At 37.4% G+C, this 27,634-nt stretch overlaps 1 protein-coding gene across 5 annotated transcripts in view; it reads right to left on the reverse strand.

The window, feature by feature from the left end:
- The window catches only part of magi2b (membrane associated guanylate kinase, WW and PDZ domain containing 2b), a 117,844-nt gene that overhangs the window by 10,103 nt on the left and 80,107 nt on the right, over nt 1-27,634 (reverse strand). For 3 of the 5 annotated variants that reach the window (XM_073868748.1, XM_073868745.1, XM_073868749.1), the window contains 12 exons: nt 25,230-25,261; nt 21,025-21,202; nt 17,653-17,688; nt 17,111-17,226; nt 15,368-15,563; nt 14,956-15,135; nt 12,495-12,680; nt 10,718-11,084; nt 6,423-6,615; nt 4,460-4,603; nt 822-960; nt 353-441 (listed from right to left, as the gene is read on the reverse strand). In XM_073868748.1, the coding sequence (XP_073724849.1) occupies nt 353-441; nt 822-960; nt 4,460-4,603; nt 6,423-6,615; nt 10,718-11,084; nt 12,495-12,680; nt 14,956-15,135; nt 15,368-15,563; nt 17,111-17,226; nt 17,653-17,688; nt 21,025-21,202; nt 25,230-25,261 (1,856 nt within the window). The remainder of the gene's footprint in view (nt 1-352; nt 442-821; nt 961-4,459; nt 4,604-6,422; nt 6,616-10,717; nt 11,085-12,494; nt 12,681-14,955; nt 15,136-15,367; nt 15,564-17,110; nt 17,227-17,652; nt 17,689-21,024; nt 21,203-25,229; nt 25,262-27,634) is intronic. The other 2 variants (XM_073868746.1, XM_073868747.1) reach the window with 2 other exon arrangements.

Here is a 27,634-nt window from a genome sequence, read left to right on the forward strand (position 1 = left end):
TTATATCCATCTTGTTCATACTGTTTCATCTCTAATTTAGTGTGTCTTAAAAATAACAATTTAACTACATTGAGTCTCCTCAAAAAAGTTCAAGATGTGCTTAGTGCCAAGAGAGGTCACACTAAATACCGATATCTACCTGAAGAAGCCATTTTGGTCTGAAAATCGTGATATCCTATATTTTCTGTTTGAATATTAATAAAGAGACTGAAAAATAAATATGGATGACGATTAAAACTTAGCTGTTTTAGGCCTAAGACTTTTGTGCAGTACCGTATATACAAATGCAAACTGAAACAGTGGTACGAAGTGAAGAGAATTGAATCAGAAAGGCATGCGGCTTTCCACAAACCGTGTCTTTAGAGTGTCCCATTATGAAGAAATAGGGTGAGGCTAGAGTGTCACTTTTCATGCACATGGAAAGGTTGGTAGGTACCATTCCTACAGAACAGGAAGTAAGAGTCTGTACTATTGCATTATAGTTAAAAGACGTGTTAGCAAAACAGACCAGCTATCAGAAGAGAGGAGTTAAAAAGAAGGCTTACAACTCAATTGACAAAGGGTTAATAGATAAGGTGAGTCATCAAACACTTTTAAGCTTTTAACAAAAAGCACACTGTCAGGCTTGCTATTAAACACCTGAGCGATTGTTTCCCAAGTGCACACTAATATAAGCACATTTATTAACATTACAAAGGAAGATTATTAATTCAACGTTCATCTAAATGGTATATACGGTGCTTTTTCCACAAATCCAACTTATTTGTTTACTAGAGAAAGAAATGGTTTCAAGACTAGGCCGTCTGTACTGTGGTACTCACCATAATCTGGCACCTGTCCTGTGCCCCGTTTCAACAGCAGACGTACACGTCGACCACCAGCTTTAATAAGTTCAATGGCACGGGCGTGGCTCATGTCTCTCGTACTTTCACCGTTAATTTCGATAATCTGATCTCCAACCTGCAAACATACAGAATTATGAAGGAATATATTTAAAGGGACACTCCACTTTTTTGAAAATATTCTCATTTTCCAGCTTCCCTAGAGATAAACATTTGATTTTTACAGTTTTGGAATGGATTCAGCTGATCTCCGGGTCTGGCGGTACCACTTTTAGCATAGCTAAGCATAATCTATTGAATCTGATTAGACCATTAGCATTGCGCTCAAAAATGACCTAGAAAATCGCAACTTTTAATTAGAGATCGACCGATATATCTGTTTTCCGATATTTTCCCCGATATTTGAGCATTTTCCAATGATCAGATATCGGGTTTGTAATATCGGATTGACCGATAAACGAGAGAATTGAGAATTGCGCGCTGGACTCATCTGAGGAGAAGAGCTCACAGCAGCAGCAGTGTGCACAGCAGATATGACAGCGGAGTGACGCGACTTCATTAAAAGGACTTTGAGTATACTTACTTTGCATCTGAGGCATTTATAACACATCTTATTTGTGCATTAATGTATGTTATGTTAAATAAGTTGAAGAACTCACAAAATCACGTGCTGTTCACTTACCGGCTGAAGCTTTTAACAAGATTTACCCTATGTATATTAAAATTTACCAGATAAACGTTATTTTGCTAAAATATCTATATAAATGTCTGTGGAAATTAATTAATTATTTATTACCTCCGCAAGCGGTCACAGTTTGATACAGTTAATGCGTGAGTAAATGCATAGATAACAGCGCTGTCAACAGCCATTTCATAAGCTATAACAACTAAATATTAATTATTCTGACATCAAATAACATTACCAGTTAAGAAATTCAGTGATATATAAGCCGTTTTGTTTGTTACTTTCCTGAATGTAGTATTTCAGTCAGTGATATTATTTGTAAAACCTCTTTTGCCAACTACTTGTTAGACTGCTGAAGGCTACATGTTGCTGGTCAAAACAACCATATTACTCCAAAAAAGGCACTTAATCCACCTGTTTTACTCTATAAACTATGTATAACAAGCAGCCAACTACGCTATACTTTTCTCTCTCTCCCGCTGCCAACCAGCGCGACCTTTGGATCAGTCCATTTCTGACGAAATGATAGGGGTGTTTGGAATGGTCCATGTATTGGGAATATAGATTCTACATTATTCATTAAATTAATATTATTCTTCACTCTTTCAGACCCCTCTATTTATTACTTTGTATGGAAAGAGGGAGTGATTGTGATGATGATTATTATTATAAGGGTTTGTTCAGTTCAGTAGTGTTGTAGTAATTATTATGTCAAAAACAGAAGTATAACATTAAATAAAAATCGGTTTAGCATATCGGTTATCGGGCACATAAGCATCCAAATATTTGTTATTGGCATCGGTTTTAAAAAAATAAGTATCGGTCGATCTCTACTTTTAATTTTCTGTCGGTCTTAGTACACGATGTAACTACAGAAGAGTCAAGTTTTAAATAGGAAAAATATCCAAGCTCTTTGGTTATTTTGAGCGTGATGCTAATGGTCTAATCAGATTCAACGAATTATGCTAAGTTATGCTAATAGTGCTAGCGCCAGACTCGGAGATCAGCTGACTGGATTCCAAAACTGTAAAAATCAAATGTTTAACTCTAGGGGAGCTGGAAAATGAGCATATTTGTTGAGTGTCTCTTTAAGATTTTATAACCTGGGACATTTATGCATTATATGAGTCAAGTTTAGATACAAAAAGATTTGAGAGCAGAAGTCACCAACCAATCAGAAGCAAGTCATAAAAGTGAGTAATAAATGGAATTAATATAAATATTTAAAGATTACACAATTTTTTTATTCTCTTTATTTCTTCTTTTCTTTATTGAAGTTAAAAATCATAAAAAATAAATGTAACAAGTAAGGGTGTCACGATTTCGATTTTAAATCGAAATCGATCGAAATTAAGTCACAGCTTCGAACTTCGAATTAAAAAACGGGATCGTCGATGCTGCCACGCCCCCATTTCACGTCTGGTCGGCTTGCAAAGCGAGGAAAAAAACTCTCAGAGATGCCTTTAAAAACATCTGTCCAGCAGAAAGCGATCATATTTTAAACTCCTTGAAATGCATATCATAAACAGGATTACCAGTGATCTGACTTTGGACAGAGCGCAGCTCTCTGCACGTGCGCGATAGTGAGGGAGGCGCAAATATGCAGCGGGTTATATTTTAAACAAAAGGATAGTTTGCCTCAGCTTGCATGAAACGCATAAAACTGAACAAATACAAGGATTACTACTTTAGTTTATGTTCAGACTTCGGACAGATGCGAGAGTGCATGCAAGTGAGACAGAGAGAAGCGCAGCTGCTTATATGCTGGATTTATTTCAGATGCTATGAGTCCAAGACACACGCATTAAGTCCATGTGCATTAAGTCCATGTTAGAGATGCGCGGATGGACTATTATTTCATCCGCAACCGCATAACAAAACTCATCCGTCCACCATCCATCCGCACCAACGTTTCTGACCAGTTTTCAAAACCGCACCCGCCCGCCATCCGCTGACTGGGCGATGCAAGACGCTGCTGATGACAGCCGCGAGACTAGAAAGCTCTAGAATATCAGCAGTGAACAACGTCTCCGATTTACGCACAGGGACAAAAATAAATAAATAAAAAGCCTAAATTTAACGCACAAATTACATAGCCTGCACTCATGATTTACCACTTTGTAAAACTTATTCCAGGCAACCCTTTTCTGACCTTCTATTTCCTTTGTTTTTAATTCTCATTTTTTGATTTTGTCACGTACCCTTCGCCGGCGTTGATAAGAGCTGTGTCAAAATGCATCCTCATTTCTCCGCGCTGTTAATGATAGAACGAATGGATCCTTAACAGCTGAGGATATCCCAAACAATTAAAAGCTTTATTAAATAAAAGTGTGTATTTATTAGAAAACTTTTTCTTGTCACTGTTTTAGTATTATAAGTTATGTTTTGTGTTAATATTATTCTGTTTATGTTGCGTATATTTCTAGGTTGATTATTTGATATGCTGTTGAATAGATTAATCTACATCAATGTGTCATATGTTCTAAAATAAATTAACATTTTTCTGATTACATAGATATTTATTTTAATAAGTGAGAAATGCCTCCGCTGTTTTCTGCTGACAGGCGCGGTGGGCGCTACTGGGGGCGTGTGCAGCAGGTGACGCAAATTGTGGGTCCTCCGAAGGCTAGACAGTCTCATTTCAGTTCTCTTCTTGAACTTCTGTGGCTGCCACCATGAAAGGCAGAGAGGTCGCATGCTTAGAAGGACACAGCTAACAACAAGCAGTTGACCGAATTTAATTAAAATATTAAAGTATTATAATAATAATAATAATCAATAAATAATGGCATATAATTTTTTTCTAAATTATATGCCATATAAAAAATATGTAAAAATCGAGAATCGGATCGAATTGTGACCTTAGAATTGAAAATGTAATCGAATCGAGGATTTGGAGAATCGTGACACCCCTAGTAACAAGTTTTCTCACCCTCATTCTCCCATTGCGGATTGCGGGTCCATCTTCTGCCAGCCTCAAAACAAACAGGTCCATTTTGTATTCACGTCCTCCCCGAATACTAAAGCCGAATCCCTTCACACTTTTCTCCAGATCCACAGTGAAATAGTCATAGTCCTGAAAAAAAACATACATTTTTTAAAACATCAACTTTAACCCTTAATGCCCCACCCAAAACAATGACACCTGGCACTATTCAATATTTTGTGGTTCTGGAAAAAAAACTAACTAACCTTGAATAACTTCATTAACTACTCAAAGACGACAAAGTTTGTATATATTCTAGAAAAAACTATCTATCACTTCTTGATATAGTGTAACTGAGGGGTTTAGATGCAAAACCCTCTAACGGTACAATCACACTGGAGGAAAGCGTTAATGCTTGACGGAAGGCTTGTCTGAACTGTGGCCAACAGCCAATTACAATGGCCGCAACACATGCTCCTGTCTTGCATGAATGTAATTGGCTGACTCGCACTAGGTTATTTGCATAAGGTGATCTGATTGGCTGACGCACACGTTTGCGCTTGAAAAGTTGAGAAATGTTAAACTTTTGTGTCTGAAGTGTGGCCAACAGCCAATCACAATGGCCGCAACACATGATCCTGTCTTGCATGAATGTAATTGGCTGACTCGCACTAGGTTATTTGCATAAGCTGATCTGATTGGCTGACGCACACGTTAGCGCTTGAAAAGTTAAGAAATTTTCAACTTTTGTGTCTGAAGTGTGGCCAACAGCCAATCACAATGGCCGCAACACATGCTCCTGTCTTGCATGAATGTAATTGGCTGACTCGCACTAGGTTATTTGCATAAGCTGATGCACACGTTGGCGCTTGAAAAGTTGAAAAATGTTCAACTTTTGCCGCAAGCAACGGCGGTGACGAGAGTCGCGGCGCTGACGGATCCACAATTTAGTTCGACAATGCATGACGTCACCCATTAAAAGTAAATGAGAAGCGTAATGCTTACGCCCTGTGTGAACAGTGTTGGGGAAAGTTACTTTTAAAAGTAATGCATTACAATATTAAGTTACTCCCCAAAAAAGTAACTGATTGCGTTACTTAGTTACTTTTCATGGAATGTAATACTTACGTTACTTTTGCGTTACTTGGCTGAGGCTTGATCTCTTTCAGGCCTTGCAGGTGTTTTTTATGAAGTTCTGCATTTAGAAATGACCTGCCATCATTTCTGACTCAAACTGGTGTGGGTGCTTATAGTGTGTAATTCTACATCACTACGTTTAGTTTAATTCAGTACATTATTATTATATTTTTATCAAATTAATTAAACTGAAAAGTAACTCACGTTACTTTTTTAAAAAAGTAACTCAAATATTAATTGTACATTTAAAAAGTAATGCATTACTTTACTCGTTACTTAAGAAAAGTAATATTATTACGTAATGCACGTTACTTGTAATGCGTTACCCCCAACACTGCGTGTGAATGTACCATAAGTGCATAGTAGTTTTTCTTGGCAAAAACCTCCACTTCTTTGGACAAGACATAGTAAACAGTTGAGATGCAACTAGAAACATTGCAAATGATGAAAGTCAGAATGTAAACAAATAAAATGAACCACACATTAGGGGGCGCTGTGATCCATGTGGCTGCCACAATCAGGTCCGAGTAATCACAAAAGAAGAATGTTTAAATGTGATTCACGGTCGTTTTGTGCACCATCTTTCATCTCATTTATCTTGCTTACTGAAAAACTTTTCAACTGTATTCAAGATATTTACTTGTCACATACACAGTTATATATGTACAAAATCTGTAGTGAAATGTACATACTCTATAGACATATATAGACAAAAAAAAAACAAAGATAAGAAAAAAAACAAAAAAGACGCCTAAATGAAATACTATATTGCATTCTATATCACCGTTTTATGTAATACAATAAGGCCACTGTGATTTGTAAGGTGTTTTACCTGTGGTCGATAATCAGCGATGGAGTGTTGTCTGTAGTCTATAAGTGCAGGTGGATGTCTGTACTCCATGGTCGGTGGCTGTCTGTAGTCTGCTACAGGTGGGTGTCTGTAGTCCACCGGAGGCTGTCTGTAGTCCGTGTATGCGGCTTGGCAGATGTCAGGTTTAACATCCTGTCTAGCTTTCACCTCCGACCTGTAGTTACCAACAAGGTCAAATGAAGAGATCCCATCCCAAAACAAAACTTCCAACAATAACTCATGTTCAAACTGTTTCCATAAACACAACTGTAAACCTGATTTGAAGCTTTCTATGTTTCATAACACGTACCAAAAGAGCAAAACACTTTGTCAAACTTCCCGACCTCCACTGTTCTCTAATCATGTGACAGGTGTGAAAGGGTTAAGTTTGTTCATTGCTCATGTTATTAGTCTCAGTTCCAATATTTCACATGGCGTAAAATCATAGTGTTGACCCGAGCTGACCCTGTGAGATAATGTGCAACCTCTGTCTTAGAGTCATCTATTATTGAAGAGATATCTACAGGTGAATAATTTATCACGAGGTGTTAAGTGATGTTATTTGAGCCGGTGCGATGAAAGTCAAAAGATGCTTTTAGTGCTAGGTGAGACTGCTAGAGGCACTTTGCTGTAGGGCAAATATAGACCAAGATAAACACATACAAGCTCATGAAGAAGAACTAAAATAAAATGATTTTACTAAATCAAGTGAAAAATATATTAAATTATATTTTGCAATGCTTCATTTTGCAATGATGCATTTACTGGGATTTGATGAGCACAATTCATGAATACATTTTATCACTTCTTATAAAAAAAATCATTGCATTACAGTAAGTACTATAGTAAATAATCTATTCCCACATTGTTTTTCCACAAACCTTAAAAAATAAGGGTTTAAAATATAATCTAAATACAGACTGATTCAGTGATTAATGTTTTGTGAACCAATCAGTGTTCGAATTGAGGGGGGGTTGGGGTGGTCCCGGTTTATAACAAAAAACAGAATAATAGAGACAGAGCGCAGCGCGTCATAACCTGAAAACCACGCCCACCGGGGGGGGAAAGCAATCCAACCGTCTCCATTGACTTTGTATTGCGAGAGGCCGCCTCCTTGTCATTTCTGGCTTATAACAAAAAACTGAATAATGCCTAAAAGCTGCTGTGTGACAATATGTACAGCTAACAAGCCAAAGAACCCAGAAATAAGTTTTTATAAGCTGTCAAGCCGTAAAACAAGGAGAAAAAAGTGGATCGCCGACTACGTTTCCCCCTATTGGACGCAGTTTTACTAATAGGAGTACTATGAAAAGTTGCCTGTTTCCCTTTCTGTGTCTTTAAACGCTCGTTTTTTGAAGTCGTTTTTTGGCTTGTTAGATGTACACCTTGTCACACAGCAGCTTTTAGGTATTATTCTGTTTTTAAGTTTAATCTGAAAATAAGTTTTTATAAGCTGTCGACCCCAAAAAACGAGCGTTTAAAGACACAGAAATGGAAACAGGCAACTTTTCATAGTACTACTCATATTAGTAGAACTGCGTCCACTAGGGGGAAACGTAGTCGGCGATCCACTTTATTCTCCTTAAAGACTGGGTTTTACGGCTCGACAGCTTGTTAGCTGTACATATTGTCCCAAAGCAGCTTTTAGGCATTATTCAGTTTTTTGTGGGCGTGGTTTTCAAATTTGCGTAACTGCACTCTGTTTCTATTGAGGGACCCACTATAAAGCCCAAAAATATAAATTGGGGGTCCCTATTTTTTATTAAAAATAAAATACAACATGAATTTATAATTATTGTGCTGCGCTGCCACAAAGCGATACTGACCATTATTTGTCCCAATTTTGCAATAAACTAATCCAAAAGATTTTGTTCTAAAATAAATGTAAACTCTCTAGTGCGCCTCATGCTGTTTTCTGGAGGAATTGCAGACTGTTAGATTTATAATTGGTTTGGTTGGCTTTTAAAAAAATCTTCTCAAACTAATATTTCACACAAATATGGGGGTGAAAAATGGGTAGGGTATGAGTTAAGGGTAATTAGGGTTTCTTTGATTAAAACGTGATCCAGGACCAGGACCAACAAAAAATGTTGATCCAGGATCACATCTTACTTTGTAAAATCACGGTGACCCTAAAATGACGAGATTAGACTGGCTTAGCTAGGGGACCCCCCCATAATCTCATCCAATTTAAACTTCACTCCTTGATGCAAACTCTTTAGTGAACAAATTCTGGCATGTTTTCGAGATTTAAGATACAAATGGATGTATATGTACTAGGGCCGGGACTTTAACGCGTTAATTAAGATTAATTAATTACACAAAAAATAACGCGTTAAACATTTTAACGCATTTTAATCGCACTTATTAACGGAGTCATTCGTAAATGCTGCAGACCCTGTTTTAGTTCGAGAACGGGGTTGTGCTGCAGTGTAAGTAAAAGTAGACGGAACCTAAACGAACAGCTGATTTTAACGTGACAACGCTTCAATTTCAAAGTAAAAATGATTTATTCTGGTAAATGGAGGTTTGCAACGGAGGTTTTGCCCAATAAACATCTACCAACAAACTACAGATTATTTTAACATGTATCCTAATGTCTGTTATATGTTAATGTTTGAGTATTGTTGGGTTTAAATATTGTTGTAATGTTGTTTTGTTTCAATTTAATTAGCTTATTACGAGTTTATTTTAAGTTTTGTTTGCTACTTTAAAACGAATTTCGTTTCAAATAATTTGTCTCGTAATTATAAACAATGTTTTGTTGTTAGGTTTTGTGAATATAAATTAAAAAGAACTTTAAAAGCAACACCGTGCATCTCATTGATGCATATGCTACCGAATGCCAAAACATGCAGTGAGTAGCCTATCACTTACTTTTCAAAAAATCAGCCTGCTAGTGCCCAGAAATTAAATTTCCACGTGCATTTAGAGCATATAGCAGCACGTTTGATTTGCGGTGTGCTTTTAAAAATCAACTTCATATTAATTTTAATAGGCTACTTTGACGGAGGACACGCACAGAAAACAGCGACGGCAGGTAAAGGAAAAAAGTTAAAGTTTTTCTGACGAATAGAGTCAGTTTGTAAGAACATTTTTAAATGGACTATAAGATCATCAATATGAACTCTGAACAATGAACTATTATAAACATAACAGCAAGAAAAGCTGAAGAGGAACTCGCAACACTAAAGCAATAAGCATTTATGTAGGCTAAAGCTATATATCACCTCTTATTTTTTTAATTTAGTTAAGTTTCAATGGTAAGACTAAAGGCGCGTACATTATGCAGCGCTTTTCACATCCGAATCCCACTTAAGAAAACTATAAACGATGTGCAACTTATGTGCATAATATATTTTTTATATATTTTAATTTTAATATAGGCTATATAGTATATTATGTTTTGTTGTTTTTATACGTGAGGTGGGGGATCCGCGCAAATAGGTACCGGAACACAGACAGTCAAAACCTGAGAAGTCCCGAACCCTGCAATTATTAAACAAATGACTACTTTAAAAATGCGGGCCAGGAAGCGGGTCGGGTATAATATATATATTTTTTCTTTGCGGTCCGAGTTGTGGGCGGGTTAGATGAAAACCTCGGTCGGGTGTCCCGCGCATCACTGGTAAGCGTCGATAAGAGCATGGTTGTGTGTAAGCTATGCAACAAGGAATTCACATATCACCGCAGCACATCGAGCCTCAAGTGTCATCTCAATGCAAAAAATACAGCAGCTATAGCGTGGACATTAGCCCGACTCCGGGTACAACGACTTGGTTGAACAAAAATAAACAATATTTTGTTCCTTAAGCTTATTCAGTCATTATTCATGGTACACTAGAACGAATGTGTTAAAAACAACACATTAGTGTTGATTCTGGGACAACACACTAACTGCGTCGTCCTGGAATCCACCCATCTCTGTGTTATTGAAACAACACTTTTTGTGTTACTTTTAACACAACATGTGTTATACTTGAACACAAAATCAACACAAAATGACACATAATTAAATTAACACATCCTTTCTAAGAGTGTATACTAAAAATCCATGTAAAAAATTACTTCTTAATGTTCTCAGGTCAAATATTTATATGTGATTAAAATGCGATTAATTTAGATTAATTAATTACAAAGCCTCTAATTAATTTGATTAATTTTTTTAATCGAGTCCCGGCCCTAATATGTACCGATCACAAAGTTTAGAAAGTCCCAATCTGGTTCACTTTGATTCATTGATATTGCATCAAATAACATGATTAAGCAAACAGTACCGTGTGTCATGTAGGTACAGTTGTGGCGGTACTGGCACTGATCCGACCATGCTGGGCTGGACCCCATGTCCACCTGGATCCACAGCAGCAGCTGCTGCAGACTGAGTGACCACTGAGCCTGTCTGCATGGCCTCCAGACTGGGCTGACTCACGGGTGGGCTGCTGTGTGGAGCTCCAGGGCTTGGCTCCACCAGTAGGGGGCTGGGTTGTGTGGTGGCTGGGCTGGGATGAGGAGCAGGTGGGCTGGGCTGAGTCAAGGTGGGACTCTGCTGGGCCGCCGGGCTGGACTGGGTCTGAGGACTGTGCTTCTGGGCAACCAAAGGGCTCTGCTTCTCCGACGCGGGGCCTGAATGAGCACCATTTACGTCTAGGACACAGACATAACGTTAACGTGTGTTTTTGTTTCTTAAAGAGACAGAATCATATATTTTGGTTGTGTCCATTTTAAAACACTAAAGAAAATTTTGTGTGTTGTTCATCTTTATTCTTAATTGTCAACATAGACTACAGTTATTGTTGGTACTTTGAGAAAATGTTAAATGTGCTCTCATTTGTAAGTCGCTTTGAATAAAAGCATCTGCTAAATTAATAAGCATAAATCTAAAACGTCAGCCATAAATAATTTAAATTTTTAAAGGTATAGATCACCCAAAAATTTTAATTACCTCACAATTTACTCAACCTCAAGCCATTCTCAATGTATACGATTATCTTTTTTTAGATGAAAAAAACAGAGTTATATTGGAAAATGTCCTGGTTGTTCCAAGCTTTATAATGGTAGTAAATGGTGCTTCTGAATGGAAGCCCAAAAAAGTCTATCTATCCTTAACAGAAGTAATCCACACGACTCCAGGGGGTTAATAAAGGTCTTCTGAGTGCAATCGAAGGTAATCTGAGGGCAATTCTGTTAAGGATAAATGGACTTTTTTGGGCTTCAAATCAGAAGCACCATTTACTACCATTATAAAGCTTGGAATAGGACATTTTCTAATATAACTACGATTGTGTTTGTCTACAAAAAGACAATCAAATACATCAAGGATGGCTTAACTCATTTGCCGCAGACCTTTTTTTTTTTTAAGTTGCCCACAAACATTTTTGTGATTTTCACAAGTTTCCAAAAAAAAAAAAAACCAAGGAAAACTTTCTTCTAAAAATATATAAACATACAAATATATCAAATGAAAGAACAGACCCTCTGCATTCAAACAAACAATAAACAAACAAAACAGGAAAAAACGTTTCATCCTATCTAAAAAAAAATTCTCCCCTTATAAACCCTTAAATATGGGTATTTTTCTTCAAAAATACATTTTTTTAGCAAAAAATAATTCCAATTTTGTGAAGAAATTTTGTTAGAGATCAGATTCAAAACGATTATCAAAACATAAACGCAGTCTAAAATTAATAAATATTTTTTTGCTTCAGTTTTTTATAAATTATGGAAGTACGCCATCTAGTGGATATTACAGATAACACTAAACCCTCATCAGTAACACTTTTTTATGCAATGTTTTCTTTTAAATGACGAGAAAACTCGTCAATGGCGGGGAAAGATTTAAGGGGGAAGAAATCATGGGGGAATTTTCATTTTTGGGTGAACTATCCCTTTAAGTGTACAGCAAACAAGACAACATGGGCCGCCACTTATATTGTTTTGGCTTGAATGGGTCACATGACCATGCCATATGAATAAGCAAATACATCACTGTCTTCAAAATTTCTTTTTAGCAGTTATCACATTAGTGTTATTACATAACCCTGAACCTTAACTCACCTTCCTCAGGGATGATGTGCAAGGTGACGGTCAGTCCGGCGTCTTTGATCAGTTTGACAATGTCAGCATGAGGCATGTTGATGATAGACTGACAGTTGACAGCCATAATACGGTCACCAACCTTCAGCTTCCCACAGCGATCGGCCGGACTGCCCTCAATGATGCGGCCGATCTTATGTGGCACAGCTGGAAAACATGAACGAGTGAGTCTGAAGAAAGCTGCATGTAAATCTCCGGGTTGTATTTAAATCAAAGAGAAAAAAACTTTACGCATATAAATGATTCAACTTTAAGCCACATTTACCTCAAAATGTAAATTATAAAAATGTATAACATTTAAAGGGGACTGAAGCAGCTAAGTCTATAACAAATGGCTCTTACAGGGACATTTCACAAGACTTTGACTAAGATGTCAAATAAATCTTTGGTGTTCCCAGAGTACATATGTGAAGTTTAAGCTCAAAATACCATATAGATAATTTATTATAGCATGTTAAAAATTGACACTTTGTAGGTGTGAGCAAAAGTTGCCGTTTTTGGTTGTCCTTAAAAATGCAATTGAGCTGATCTCTGCACTAAATGGCAGTGCCGTGGTTGGATAGTGCATTTTAAGGGGAGGTATTATCCCCTTCTGACATCATCAGGGGAGCCAAATTTCAATTACCTATTTTTTCACATGCTTGCTGAGAATGGTTTACCAAAACTAAGATGCTGGGTTGATCTTTTTCACATTTTTTAGGTTGATATAAACACTGGGGACCCAATTATAGCACTTAAAAAATTCAGATTTTCATGATGTCCCCTTTAAATATACAATTTTTATATAAACATTTTCATGACATTATTATTATCTAAAATGTATGCTGGTTTTATAAAAATATCATATTTAAAACATAAATACAGAAAATATTTATTATATTATAATAATAAAAATTGATGGGATTCACTTCTGAGAATAATGGGAATTACAATAAAACATAATAATTAGAAATTTGAAGATAAAACAATAAAATCTAAGCTGGATGTGTTTTGACAGATTACATTTACCCGCATCCAGATCCCATCCATCAGCTATTATCATGCATTCTTCCTTTAAAAGGAAATGACTGTCAAAGCTTTGCTATGGCATTAATCTCACATCAACCTTGTGTCAAAACATCTGACACATTAAAGAGATAGTTCACCGAAAATAAAAATCTGCAAACCTGCATAAATTTATTTTGTTCTGTTGAACACAAATGAAGACATGTTTCAGAGGCCGATCACAGGCACCATGACTTTCATAGTAGGAAAAAAACGTATACAAAAGTAAATAGTGCCCCAGATCTCTTTGGATATTAACAAATTTGAAAATATCTTCATTTGTGTTCAGCAGAACAAAGACATTTATACAGGTTTGGAACAACCTTAAGGTGAGTAAATTATTTTTTGCCGAACTATCCCTTAAGGGCCTGTTTTTAGACTTAAAATATATTGGCCTATCAAACCGAACATAATTTTATGTTGAAAACATTTAAAGGAATGGTCCATTTTCTTAAAAGAAAAATCCAGATAATTTACTCACCACCATGTCATCCAAAATGTTGATGTCTTTCTTTGTTCAGTCCAGAAGAAATTATGTTTTTTGAGGAAAACATTGCAGGATTTTTCTCATTTTAATGGACTTTAATGGACACCAACACTTAACACTTAACTCAATACGTAACAGTTTTTTTCAAGAAAGTTTCAAAGGACTCTAAACGATCCCAAACGAGGCATAAGGGTCTTATCTAGCGAAAAGATTGTCATTTTTGACAAGAAAAATAAAAAATATGCACTTTTCGTCTAGATCCGGTCCAGCGCGACCTAACGTAAATGCGTAGTGACGTAGGGAGGTCACGTGTTACATATATAAAATGCACATTTGCAGACCATTTTAAACAATAAACTGACACAAAGACAGTAATTAGTATCATTCCACATACAACAACATAGGAACGGTCCTCTTTCAACACACTTGTAAACACTGGGCCGGAGTTTCGCGTTCGTCCTCTGTGACCTCTTGACGTATTGTGTGAGGTCAAGCTGATGCTTTCAGGACCGGAGGACTATGAGAAGTTGTAGTTTAAAAGTGCATATTTTTTATTTTTCTTGTCAAAAATGACAATCGTTTCGCTAGATAAGACCCTTATGCGTCGTTTGGGATCGTTTAGTGTCCTTTGATACTCCGTTGAAAAGGGCTGTTGCGTGTTGAGTTGAGTGTTGGGTGTTGGTGTCCATTGGAGTCCATTTGAATGGGAGAAATCCTCCAATGTTTTCCTCAGGGAACATAATTTCTTCTCGACTGAACAAAGAAAGACATCAACATTTTGGATGACACGGTGGTGAGTAAATTATCTGGATTTTTCTTTTAAGAAAATGGACTATTCCTTTAACTATGTATAAAATGTTCACAAAAGCACCAGGTCTATTCCAGGCTTACTTATTGTAGTTGTGGTCTCTGGTCGGTTTAGCGAGCTGATGATGACAAAACCAAAGCCTTCGCTCTCCTTGCGGTGTATAACTACATCAGTGGTAGGTGGCAGGTTGACCGGACACACCGCATGGCCTCTAGGTGAGCTGCTTTGATTGGCCACTGCACCGTTTTCCTCCGATGGCTGACCTGCAGGTGGCAGCACACACAATCTTGGTCACCATTAACACAGATTTACATCACTGTGACTCAAGCTATAAAGCTATGACAAAAGTTTATAGTATAACCAATAGGGAAACTTTAAATGTACTTTTGCTCTTGTAACTTATGTTGAATTTTTAGGTGCACTATACGAGGATTTCTAGAACAAAATCTGGCTTTGATGTCACAGGAGGGTGTGTGTGACTTGCTATTCGCTTACCCTGCTGCGTCAAAACTCTCCTCCTCACGGTCAGGGTGACCTGTCCGTTACGTGCAGCTGCGTGCATGAGGTCGATGACGTAACGGTGCGGTCTCCCCCCCACGGGCATCCTATCGACGGAGACCAGCTCGTCTCCCGGGCGCAGCCTGCCGTCCCGCTCTGCGGGGCTGTTCTCTATGATCGCTCCGATTACAATCTGTGGAGGACATTTAGTCGTCAAAGTTAATGTGAACTGACATTCAGAGTCTCATTATCATATTGTCGCTGCTTTTAGAATATCAGACGGCATTTTAGTTGGCGAGTTATTTTTAGAATTCCTGGGAATAACTCAACAGCTATTATTGCTTCATTCACACTTTGACAGTAACATAGTACAATAAGATAATACAGTACTATGATGCATACCATAACACTATATTTATATACACAGCATTTACATGGTTCCAATAGATGGATCATAATCCACACATTAACATCTACACATTTCAGGGTTCCCACACCTTATTAAACTTCAAATTCAAGGACCTTTCAAGGACTTTCCAGGTCAAATTCAAGGACTAAATGTGGAGACACGTTTCAAGTGAGAGCGAGGTTACATCGTGTTACCTTTTAAGATATATTGTTACAGTTTCCTTTTGAGGGAACTCGCGCTGCGTCACTGCGGTGACACTTTGGGGACGCCTCCAGGGGTAAGTGCATCTGAATGTGTATATCAAATTCAACCAATGGTGAGGCTTAACGACAAAGACAGGGTGATGCGGGAGCCAGGAAGTATATCGCTATCTGAAATATTGCCAAAGACGGCGTTACAGGGATGCAGGAAGTATGGCAAGGGAGACGCAGCGTCTCGTTCCCTTCTCAGGAAACAACAGTTACATACATAACCCGAGACGTTTTCATGTGTCAAACACAACTATTCAAAAAAGCATTTTGGTATGAATCATAATTTGCATACAGAAGATACAAGCATTTAAAGCGAACAGTTTAGCACGTGTGCTTAAAAGGCTAGAAATTTCATGATATTATCCTACACTACACAGGGAATAATATGGATTTTTCCAGACAACTGCTTGGTTCAAATAGATTCAAGCACTTTCAATTACCTGTAACTATGTATGTATATTTTCAAGAACTTCCCAGGGCCTTGAATTTTATTCCCCAGATTCACAAACTTTCAAGGATTTCAAGGACCTGTGGGAACCCTGACATTCCCTTAAATACCCGTTTAAGCACTACTTAGGCTATTATGCTCATCTGGTAATTATCTTCATCATTTAATAAAGAGATACAATTAGCTATTATCCATTGTAATTCCTTTGATTATTGTCATTTTCTTTGATTCTCTGTGTGGATGAAACATAGATGTAATATATATATATATATGTTTGCAGATTGAAGATCCATTGGATCCAAACATATCCAAACAAATAGAAATGTCCTAACAGTTTATATATGTCTTTAATTTATAGTACCAAGATACTTTAATGAAGAAAAGTAGTACCATGGTACCATAGTAGCTCCATGTTATGTTGAAAACACAATGATATTGCAATGGTACTATGGTATGTATAAATACATGGTATTTGCCATAGCACATGGTATTAAACATTCAATTAAGTGCAGTAACTGAAACAGGAAACAGTAAATGTTCAGGTGTCTGTTTTCATTTACTGCTCGTGGAGCTGTACAGATATGAACCAGAAGGTCCATCACTAGTATCTGTTTATCGCGCCCCATACGAGCCTTGTCACGGGCCTCCGGACTCACTGCTTGCACCGCCTCATCTCCGCCCAGGATCCTGAATCCGAAGCCGGTCTTCTCCCGCAGCAGGTGCACCTCCACTTCCTGGTACTCGACACCTGAGGAACAAGAACAACTGCTGAGATCATTCACAGGGGTTTAATTAAGGATGCTTGCACAAGCCATATCCAAACATCTATGTGAATAAACAAGTGTGAGGTAAGAGATTTTAAGTACAAGTCCAACCTTTGGCTATGTTGATCTTTTCATAACAACATAAATCATAATGCAGCACAATTGGATCAAAGTCTGATCTCTAGCTGTGTTTTATTCCATAATGTAAAAACGTATCGTGTTTGACATGAAAAAGAAGAGACGGATATTTTTTGAAATGTAAGCCTGAACACAAGCTTGTGGATCAAAGACATCTGCACATTATGTAGGTCAAGTTTCACACTGCCGAACCCAGATCAGTGATAGACAGAGAACAATACAGAAATAAATAAAATGCTACATGAGCACTGAATGACACACAAGAGACTTGCCTGTAGAGTCCAGTAATGTCCGTGGTGGAAGAGGCTCTGTCAGGAGAAATAATGCAAGTCAATCAATGCAAGTACTCAATAATCCTTGAAAAATCGGACTAAATTTGTCAAGAAGATGCATATTGTATATTTTATCCCAAAAATAAAAGACAAAAATGAGAAATGTTTTTATTAAGACATTAAAAATTATTTTAGGGACCATTAACGCTCATTAATTTCAAACACCTACTGTATCAAATTTTTATACAGCTTGCTTTTTACTACATATTAAAACGATAACTACATATAACACTCTCTAATGTATCTAAGCAACAAGTTTGGCAGGAAAACAGCAGGCCAAAGTCACCATAGCTGTTTAAAACCAAATATAGTGTCTTTTCACCATAAATTTTATTAATTACATCATTAATTCTCAAGTTTAGTGATTGGAATCTGCAATTTTTAAACAAAGTCTTAAGGAATATTACATTTTCTTAAAAGAAAAATCCAATTTACTCACCACCATGTCATCCAAAATGTTGATGTCTTTCTTTGTTCAGTCGAGAAGAAATTGTGTTTTTTGAGGAAAACATTTTCATGCAGGATTTTTCTCATTTTAATGGACTTTAATAGACACCAACACTTAACACTTAACTCAACACGTAACAGTTTTTTCAACAGAGTTTCAAAGTACTATAAACAATCCCAAACAAGGCATAAGGGTCTAATCTAGCAAAACGATTGTCATTTTTGACAAGAAAAAAAAAATGCTCTTTTAAACCACAACTTTTCGTCTAGGTCCGGTCCAGCGCAACCTAACGTAAATGCGTAGTGACGTAGGGAGGTCACGTGTTACATATATAAAACGCACATTTGTGTACCATTGTAAACAATAAACTGACACAAAGACATTAATTAGTATCAGTTGACATACAACAACGTAGGAACGGTCCTCTTTCTCAACACATGTAAACACTGGGGCGGAGTTTCGCGTTCGTCTTCTGTGACCTCTTGACGTCATGACGCATTGTGTGGGGTCACCTGGCGCAACATGACCAGATCCAGATGAGAAGCTGTGCTTCAAAAGTGTACATTTGCTACCCCTATTGTCAAAAATGACAATCGCTTCGCCAGACAAGACCCTTATGCATCGTTTGGGATCGTTTATAGTCCTTTGAAACTCCGTTGAAAAAAACTGTTACGTGTTGAGTTAAGTATTAAATGTTGGGCTCTATTAAAGTCCATTAAAATGAGAAAAATCCTGCAATGTTTTCCTCAAAAAACATAATTTCTTCTCGACTGAGCAAAGAAGGACATCAGCATTTTGGATCACATGGTGGTGAGTAGATTGTCTGGATTTTTCTTTTGAGAAAATGGAATATTCCTTTAAAGGGATAGTTCGCCCAAAAATGAAAATTGTGTCATCATTTACTTAACTTTAAATTGTTACAAACCTGTATAATTTTTTTTGTTCTACTAAACACAAAGGAAGATATCTGTAATCAAGCAGGAAGCACCATTGACTTCCATAGTAGAAAAAAAATACTACTATGCTAGTCAATGGTGCTCAAAAATGGTTTGGTTACAAACATTGCTCAAAAATATCTTCCTTTATGTTCAGCAGAACAAAGAAATTAATACAAGTTTGTAACAACAGGAAGATAGGTAAATGATGACAGTATTTTCATTTTTGGATGAACTATCCCTTTGTATGCGCAAAATGTAAGTTTTACCTCTAGAGGTCAAGTTTTTAAAACAATAACGAGGAGGGAAGCTTGATGACACAATGAAGGAAAATGGACCAATGGGAAATGTTGTTTTCACCAGAAACAAAGGATAGCGGGGATATTACATCAATGATAGGGACAAAAGACAAGCCTTTATTTAAAAAATGTACAAATCATTGGGAACTTTTGGGATAATGCAAGAACACAGCTGCACGAAATATATCACACTGTGCAAGTGGTTTTTGGATATTTTATTACAAAAACCTTTCATATTGCGTCTTAAAAAATAAGATTTTTTTTCTTTTTGCAAAACATAATTTCATGAGCCTTCAATTTAATTTCTATAGCGCTTTTCACAATTTTGCATTGTTGCAAAGCAGCTTTACAGTAAATGCATATTAGTAATTATATTAGCATATTAGAAAAACAAAAAAGTCATGATATTTGTACAATTAAAAAAAAAGATTATCAATCAGGGCTCAACGCAAATCCTTTTTTATACTAGCCCGGTCGGGCCAGTGGTTCAGGTTTTCACGTGCCCTGCCAAAATTTTCACTGGCCCCAATAAAAAAATTCAGTGTCTGTCACATATTTAAAAATAATAATTCAAAAGTCAAATATAATTGTCAGGCTTTCGGGCTTTTCGTGGCCACTAAATTAACTCCTTCGCCGCCATTGACGAGTTATGTCGTCAATTAAAAAAAAACGCTTTCCGCAACTTATAAAACCTGGAAGTATCGCCCTAGGGCAAACAGCTGTATGTCCGTGTATGTTTTGAGGATTGCTTTGAATCTGATCTCTATTAAAAGTCCTTCACAAAAATGGAATTATCTCAGCTTTTTGCTCAAAATTTTAAAGAAACCTACCCGTATTTGAGAGGTGATAAAAAGAGAACTAACGAAGGTAGGATGAAACCTTTTTTTTTAAAGCAGAGGTACTATTCTTTCATTTGATATATTGTATGTTTATATACTTAAAGAAGAACATTTTCTGGAAGGCATTCAACTTTTGTGAAAATTATCAAAAAAAATGCTGGCATTTGCTGGCAAATAAAAAAAAAAACGCTGGTGGCGAAAGAGTTAAATGGCTCTAAAAATGTATCAGATAAACATTTTTTCCAATTTTTTTTTTCATAAATCTGTTAATCAACCTTAGTACTGATCAAAACCAAATGTTTAAAAAAATATCATGATTTTAACTCTTCAATTGCCAAGTTCATAAGTGATGTCACTGATTTGGGGGGAATAAATTGCACAAAATGACAGATTTTCAATATAAAAAGTGATTGTGGACTGGATTTTGTCTTGGGCATGTCAAAGATTAGTAAAAACATTGGCTTTGATTCATTTTAGTTTTTGTGCAGCATCAGATTTTATTTTTTTGTTTGTGGCTTTTTTGCCCCATTGACTTCCAACTACATTTTTTAATTTCATGCTGAAAATCTGAGAAAGTTGTGGCCAAATTAAGACAAAAAAGGCCAAAAATGGCCTCAACAACACATTAGGGTTAAGCAAGTATGCACGTCAAATTTTTTATAAGATGTTTATTAGTGACACTAACGGTACAAGTAAGTGTCTGTGGTTGGCTTTTAATTACACTATTTTAAACCTATCAAGTTATTTATCAATTTATGTACAAAAACATTTGCGTTGTGAATTTAACTTACGCCTGCTTTCGTAAATGGCACGCGATTTCTCATAGAGGTCATAGGGGTCGGGCTTGCCCAGGTGGAAGCCCTCTGTGTCTGGAACAGACGAGCGATGGAGGGTCTGGCCAGGGTGGGGGGCACCGTGTGGGTGAAGGGTGGTTGACAGGCTCGTCTGAGGGCTTCCTTGAGGGTCCCACTACAAAGCAAATACATTGGGTGAATTCCAAATACTTTTACATTCTGTAAGCAAACGGTACACATACGACAGATAGTTCAGTGCGTTAACAGCGCTTATGATAACATAATCTTGGGTGGGGTGTAATATATTTAATACATTACATACATTGGGAATCAAGAGGCACGAAGGTATAAAATCATGTAGGGTGCCTTAAATAAAACATGGGAATTTGAGAGAGTAATGCCCTGCACTCTTCATAGTACTTCAAAGTAAGCAGTGCACAGTAACAATCACTGTTAAATGCAACTGGCCCAAAAACTGGTTAGTATTGACACATTTCTTGTGGTGTGATGGTGTGGCTAAATATCTGGACTAACCGTTCACTGAAGGAGAGATAACTTAATAGCGGGACTACATTTTGAACTGAAGTATCTATTTTATAACCATCTGCCCTGAGGGCTAATGGATCCTATTTTCTTGTGAGCTGTTCACTTCACCTCCAGTGCAATGCTTAACCTGACAACTTCACTAGATGCAATGGATCCAGCCGAGCTGGACGGCTTCCTAAAATGTAAGCATCTCACACAGGGATGAAATCGGATATCATGCCCGTTTCTAGAAATACCTATATGTGTTAAATGAAATGTTGCAATGCTCTGAAAGGTTTGGGAGAAACTTAATCTGGGATGTGAATTCCATTTGGCTTGTAAACATCATTGGTGGGACAAAGATATCCAGCAATCCGATTAAAGGCAAATAAAGAGTAAGGCAATATGTTAAAGAGACAGTTCACCACTTTAAGATAAAAGTGTCTGCCAAATGAATAAATGTAAATTTGCATACTTATTTGGAGGGTGGTCGTACAATATTAAAAGTGAAAGTGTGTGACATGTTTGTCAAATATGGTAACCCAAACTCGAAATGTGACCTAAGGATTTAACCCATCCCAGTGAGCACTGCAAGTTGTAAACAGACACACACACCCAGAGCAGTGGGCAGCTATCATGGCAGCGCCCGGGGAGCAACTGGGTTTAAAGGATTAGTCCATTTTCTTAAAAAAAAATCCAGATAATTTACTCACCACCATGTCATCCAAAATCGAGAAGAAATTATGTTTTTTGAGGAAAACATTCCAAGATTTTTCTCATTTTAATGGACTTTAATGGACCTCAACACTTAACAGTTTTAATGCAGTTTAAAATTGCAGTTTCTAAGGACTCTAAACAATCCCAAACGAGCCATAAGGGTCTTATCTAGCGAAATGATTGTCATTTTTGACAAGAAAAATAAAAAATATGCACGTTTAACTCTTTCCCCGCCATTGACGAGTTATCTCATCAATCTTCAATACCGCTATTATCCACCAGGTGGCGAAATACATTAATTAGTATCATTCCACATACAACAACATCTCAATGTCCTCTTCTCCACACTTGTAAACACTGGGGTGTAGTTTTACATGCGTCATCCGCGACCTCTTGGCGTAATGACGTAATGACGTATTGCGTGAGGTCACGCTGGTGGGTCACACGACCGGAGGAAGACGAGAAGTTGAGGTTTAAAAGTGCATATTTTTATTTTTATTGCCAAAAATGACAATCGTTTCGCTAGATAAGACCCTTATGCCTCGTTTGGGATCGTTTAGAGTCCTTTGAAACTGCAATTTTAAACTGCATTGAAACTGTAAAGTGTTGGGGTCCATTAAAGTCCATTAAAATGAGAAAAAATCCTGGAATGTTTCCTCAAAAAACATAATTTCTTCTCGGCTGAACAAAGAAAGACATCGACATTTTGGATGACATGGTGGTGAGTAAATTATCTGGATTTTTTTAAAGAAAATTGACTAATCCTTTAAGGTGCCTTGCTCAGGGGTACATAACCTGCCGGTCGTGAGACTCAAACCGCTGACCTCCGAGTTACAAGCCCAAATCTCTAATCACTAGGCTTTGCCTTTAAGATGATATTTTCTTTTCTGAAACAAGCAATTTTGCTTTTAAATCCAGCAGAGCAGTAAAAAAGCACGCATGACAGCATGATTGAGTCTGTGGGTCTCGGGGACAGAGGCAGAAGAATATAAATGGAGTATCACCTGCATAATCTTCGCCCTGAATAATTTCTCTTCCTGATAAACACATTCGACCACGCACGCTAAAAAAGGCGCGCTTAGCTGTCAGTTAAAGCTCTTTGTTTCCTAATGCGGAAGCACAAGAGGCATACTGATGAAGCAGGCCACCCGTGGCGACTGCGTTAATGCATCTGTCACCCGGGACATTTCCATGTCGGGTTTCATCAGAGTGTTACCTAGAGCATCACTGAACACGTGCTGAGACTAAGAACTCGCGCCTGCCGCGCAGACTGCGCTTTCTCCTTAACACTGATCGGAGATTGATGTTGCTGCTGCTCGCCTGCCCCCTCTGGGGGATTTTGTCCTAAGAAGCTGATCTGACATCAGTGCTAAAGGGCAGCTGTTACCCAGAGGTGTGCAGGTGGTCAAATCTTCTTATGTAAAACATGATTTAATAATTTTTCCAGTGATGCTTTCAAATGCCATCAGTGTATCTGTCAAAACTGAGGAAGTAGTGTACAATATACGTTTCTGACTGGAATATCAATGATGTTTTTTTTTGTGTCACTTAACGATGACGGCAATACAATTTTGGATTCAGAAGATGCAAAAAATCTATATAAAGTCCCCATGAATTCCAAACTGACAATACTTTTTTTAATCTAATACTGCAGTGTTTATTATAAACAATTTATCTTTGCTAGTCATTTTTTTTCATTCATGTGCACTCATGTGGCGATCCTTCTCTGATGACTTCAGCTAGACGGCTTGGGCGGGAGCATTTGTTAAAGGGATAGTTCACCCAAAAATGAAAATAATGTCATTAATGACTCACCCTCATGTTGTTACTAACTCGTAAGACCTCCGTTTATCTTTGGAACACAGTTTAAGATGTTTTATATTAAGTCCGAGAGCTTGTTGACCCTTCATGGAAAATGTATGTACGGTATACTGTCCATGTCTAGAAAGGTAATAAAAACATCATCAAAGTAGTCCATGTGACATCAGTGGGTCAGTTAGAATGTGTTGAAGCATCGAAAATACATTTTGGTCCAAAAATATCAAAAATTCCAACTTAATTCAGCATTTTCTTCTCTTCCGTGTCTGTTGTGAAGTGCATGCGCGAGACTAAAGTCACGTGACTGTAGTGAAGCGGATGACGTACGACGTGGCTGACGTGTTATCTGGTGTGCCCTAGCTGTTTTTTTTGGGGGGGGGGTTTGTTCGCCCGGGCTTCGTTTACAGTCTGAGGGAGACGCACGCTGTATGTTTGAAAAGAAAATTTGCAAACATGTCTGAGGATAACACGTCATCCGTGTCACTGCAGTCACGTGACTTTAGACTCGCGCCTGCGCTTCACAACAGACGTGCTGAAGTCGTAATTTTTTTTATTTTTGGACCAAAATGTGTTTTCGATGCTTCAACACATTCTAACTGACCCATTGATGTCACATAGACTACTTTTATTACCTTTCTGGACATGGACAGTAAACCGTACATAGAAGGGTCAACAAGCTCTCGGACTAAATATAAAACATCTTAAACTGTGTTCTGAAGATGAACGGAGGTCTTACGAGTTTGGAACGACATGAGGGTGAGTCATTAATGACATTATTTTTATTTTTAGGTGAACTATCCCTTTAACTTCGCCCCCTCCAATTGTCAGCCTGCCGCGAGTTCCAGTTTTGAATGAAATTTCTACTTTTCTATATTCAATCAAATCACAGTTAAAAACACAAGCCACACCCACTATTTTCCTCGTGTGATACTCCATTTCAGTCAGAAATACATCAAAAACCCGAAATCGATTGCGACTTTCGGTTCACAGGGACTTTAAAGGCATGGCGTGCACTTACATATATTACGAAAATTATAGTTACAGTAGTCGAAAGTCATGGTAGCTCAAAAATTGAAAAAAATTAAATACATTTTATATCAAATAAAATAAATGAACGAAAATACAATATAAAGTAAATTTACCTGTTTTGTGGGATCCCAGGATGTGAAGAGACCTATGTGAAAAAGAGAAACACAATATTGCTTAATATGCCTTGTTTTTCAGTCATGTGTAAATTATTTTGCAAATAGAGCAAAAAAGGTAAAATATTATAGAATAGGAATATTGTATATAATTGAACAGATAAAGTATTGATTTTTTCTTTCTTTTGTAAGTGATGTAAGCTTTAAGTTTGCCTCATTTACTTGTAAAGTAATTACATCATTAGCTTTGGGCAGAAGCCAAGTTTATCCTGAAGAAAGCAATGATACTGAGAGTTCCAAACAACATTAAGCACCATAAAAGAGACCAAAAAAAACCTCAAATAGATCATTTCCAAAAAAAAAGGTAAAGGTTGCTTGCCTAAGCAAAAATCACCACTTGCGACTCTAAAACACTGTAGGTTTGCCAAGATATGCATTCAATTTTATTAATCTTTGTAGCTGGTTGCTAAGTGGTTGCTAAGGTGTATGATTGCTTACTAAAAGCCGGTGGCGGCTCGTGACTGCTCATCCGAGGGGCGCAAATTTAAAATATGTGTTCGGAGTGTCATGTGTGTTGCTCGTGTTTTCAAAATATGTGTTTGTTGTGTCATGTGAACCATGTGCATCACATGTTTTGTCAAAATAAGTGCCTGCTGCACACGCGTTAAAACCATTTATGATAAAATAGACGCTCACGTTCACAAAATACACGCAAGACACTCCCTTAACAGTAGGGCTGTAACGATTAATCGTGCAAATGCGCATTTTCTCAGTGAATGAATTTGAATGAATTACGGTGAAATCCCGGCACATCCGAACGCCAGGGGCCGCTCTCATGCAGAAACTCCCTTTGTGCCACAGAAGAAGTAGCATTTCAAACACTATTCCAGGAAATGTCTGCAGGAATATTTATATCGCTGTTCTTCAAATTGTTTCAGGTGTTTTCATGATAATAAAGAATATTTTGAATGATTTTTCTTTAATGAGTGTTTTTTAAATGCACGTTATAAATGACTCCGACTCCTAATGATTTTACATTGATAAGGACTTCCTACTGACCAAGCTGTGCATGAAACAAAGAATCGCAGCCTTGCGATTCAGAATCGATTTCAGACAGGCACTTTTAATGGGATTCGCGATTTAATCGTTACATCCCTACTTAACAGTAAACTCTGATTACGCACGAGATTATGCGAGTATCTGGTAAACGCGAGTGTCTCTTTTATCACCCTTTAGACGTGTCTGCAGCAGGCACTTATTTTGACAAGACACGTGATGCACATAGTTTCACTCGACAGGCATAACACATATTTTGAAATGATGAACCACACACATGACGGGCTACATACATGTTGTGACGTACTTTGCATCGAGCGCCCTCGAAAAAAGAAGTCACCGGCCGCCCCTGCTTAAAGCCCACCCCAACGTTTCTATGATATCTTAATCCCCATACATGGACTCCTACTTCAATGCAAGTCTGTTTTATTGGCATACAAAAAACATAAAAGCTTAGAAAAGTAACAGCACACCTCTCCTCTACAAGCCATGTGAGGTATTATGCTAAATACACACCAAACGCGGGGCATCGCGTTACTTGCTCTAGATTTAACTTCGTGTCATGCTAATTTTTCGCTTGAGTTGAAAATTTTTAACTTGAGCGAAGGCGCGTTTGAGGCGAATAGCGTGTGTTTTCGCGGCAAATTCGCCATCCGTATCGCGTCATTCGCATCGCCCCATGCAAGGACGCGTCTGATCGCGTCTTTGCGTTGACTTTTTATGTAATCTACTCGCGCAAATCCTTGAACTCGCGATTGGTGTGCATGCCCCACAAATGATTTGTGTAGCACAAATGGTGTGAGGCAATTTGCGAGCCAAATTTTATTACATACGGTTAGAGGTTGTATGAAGAAATATTCAAACTTTTCATTTCTTGGACATTTTTTGCCAAGACTATAATATGAATCATGTTATTTTGTGTGTATATAAATGTGTATGAACATGTAAGTGTGTGTGTGTGTGTTTTAAGCAGAACATATTGGCAAGACATTTATATGCCTACTTAAACTAACAGGATTACAAGGGATGCTATATGACCAAGACAGAACTTGGCAGTAAAATGCTAAACATAAAGCCCCGGGCAAACATGTGCCACTCAACAGGGCCTAATCCTCTCCTAATGCATCAGATGGATGCCATATGGACAACAAAGAATGAAGAATTTGACAGTAGTTCATATGTAGCATTGTTTTAAATACATTGATGTCATTAAATACCTTTGAAAATAAAATGCTTGTGAATGGTATCAGTCACAGTGTGGAAACACCACGTTTTTATTCATGCTATGAGTTGCTGGTGTTTCTTTAAGGTGATGTCTAAAAGATGAGTCAAAGTGGATCACGAATAAC

This window comes from Misgurnus anguillicaudatus, chromosome 6 (genome assembly GCF_027580225.2).
Source record: "Misgurnus anguillicaudatus chromosome 6, ASM2758022v2, whole genome shotgun sequence".
Lineage (NCBI taxonomy): Eukaryota > Metazoa > Chordata > Actinopteri > Cypriniformes > Cobitidae > Misgurnus > Misgurnus anguillicaudatus.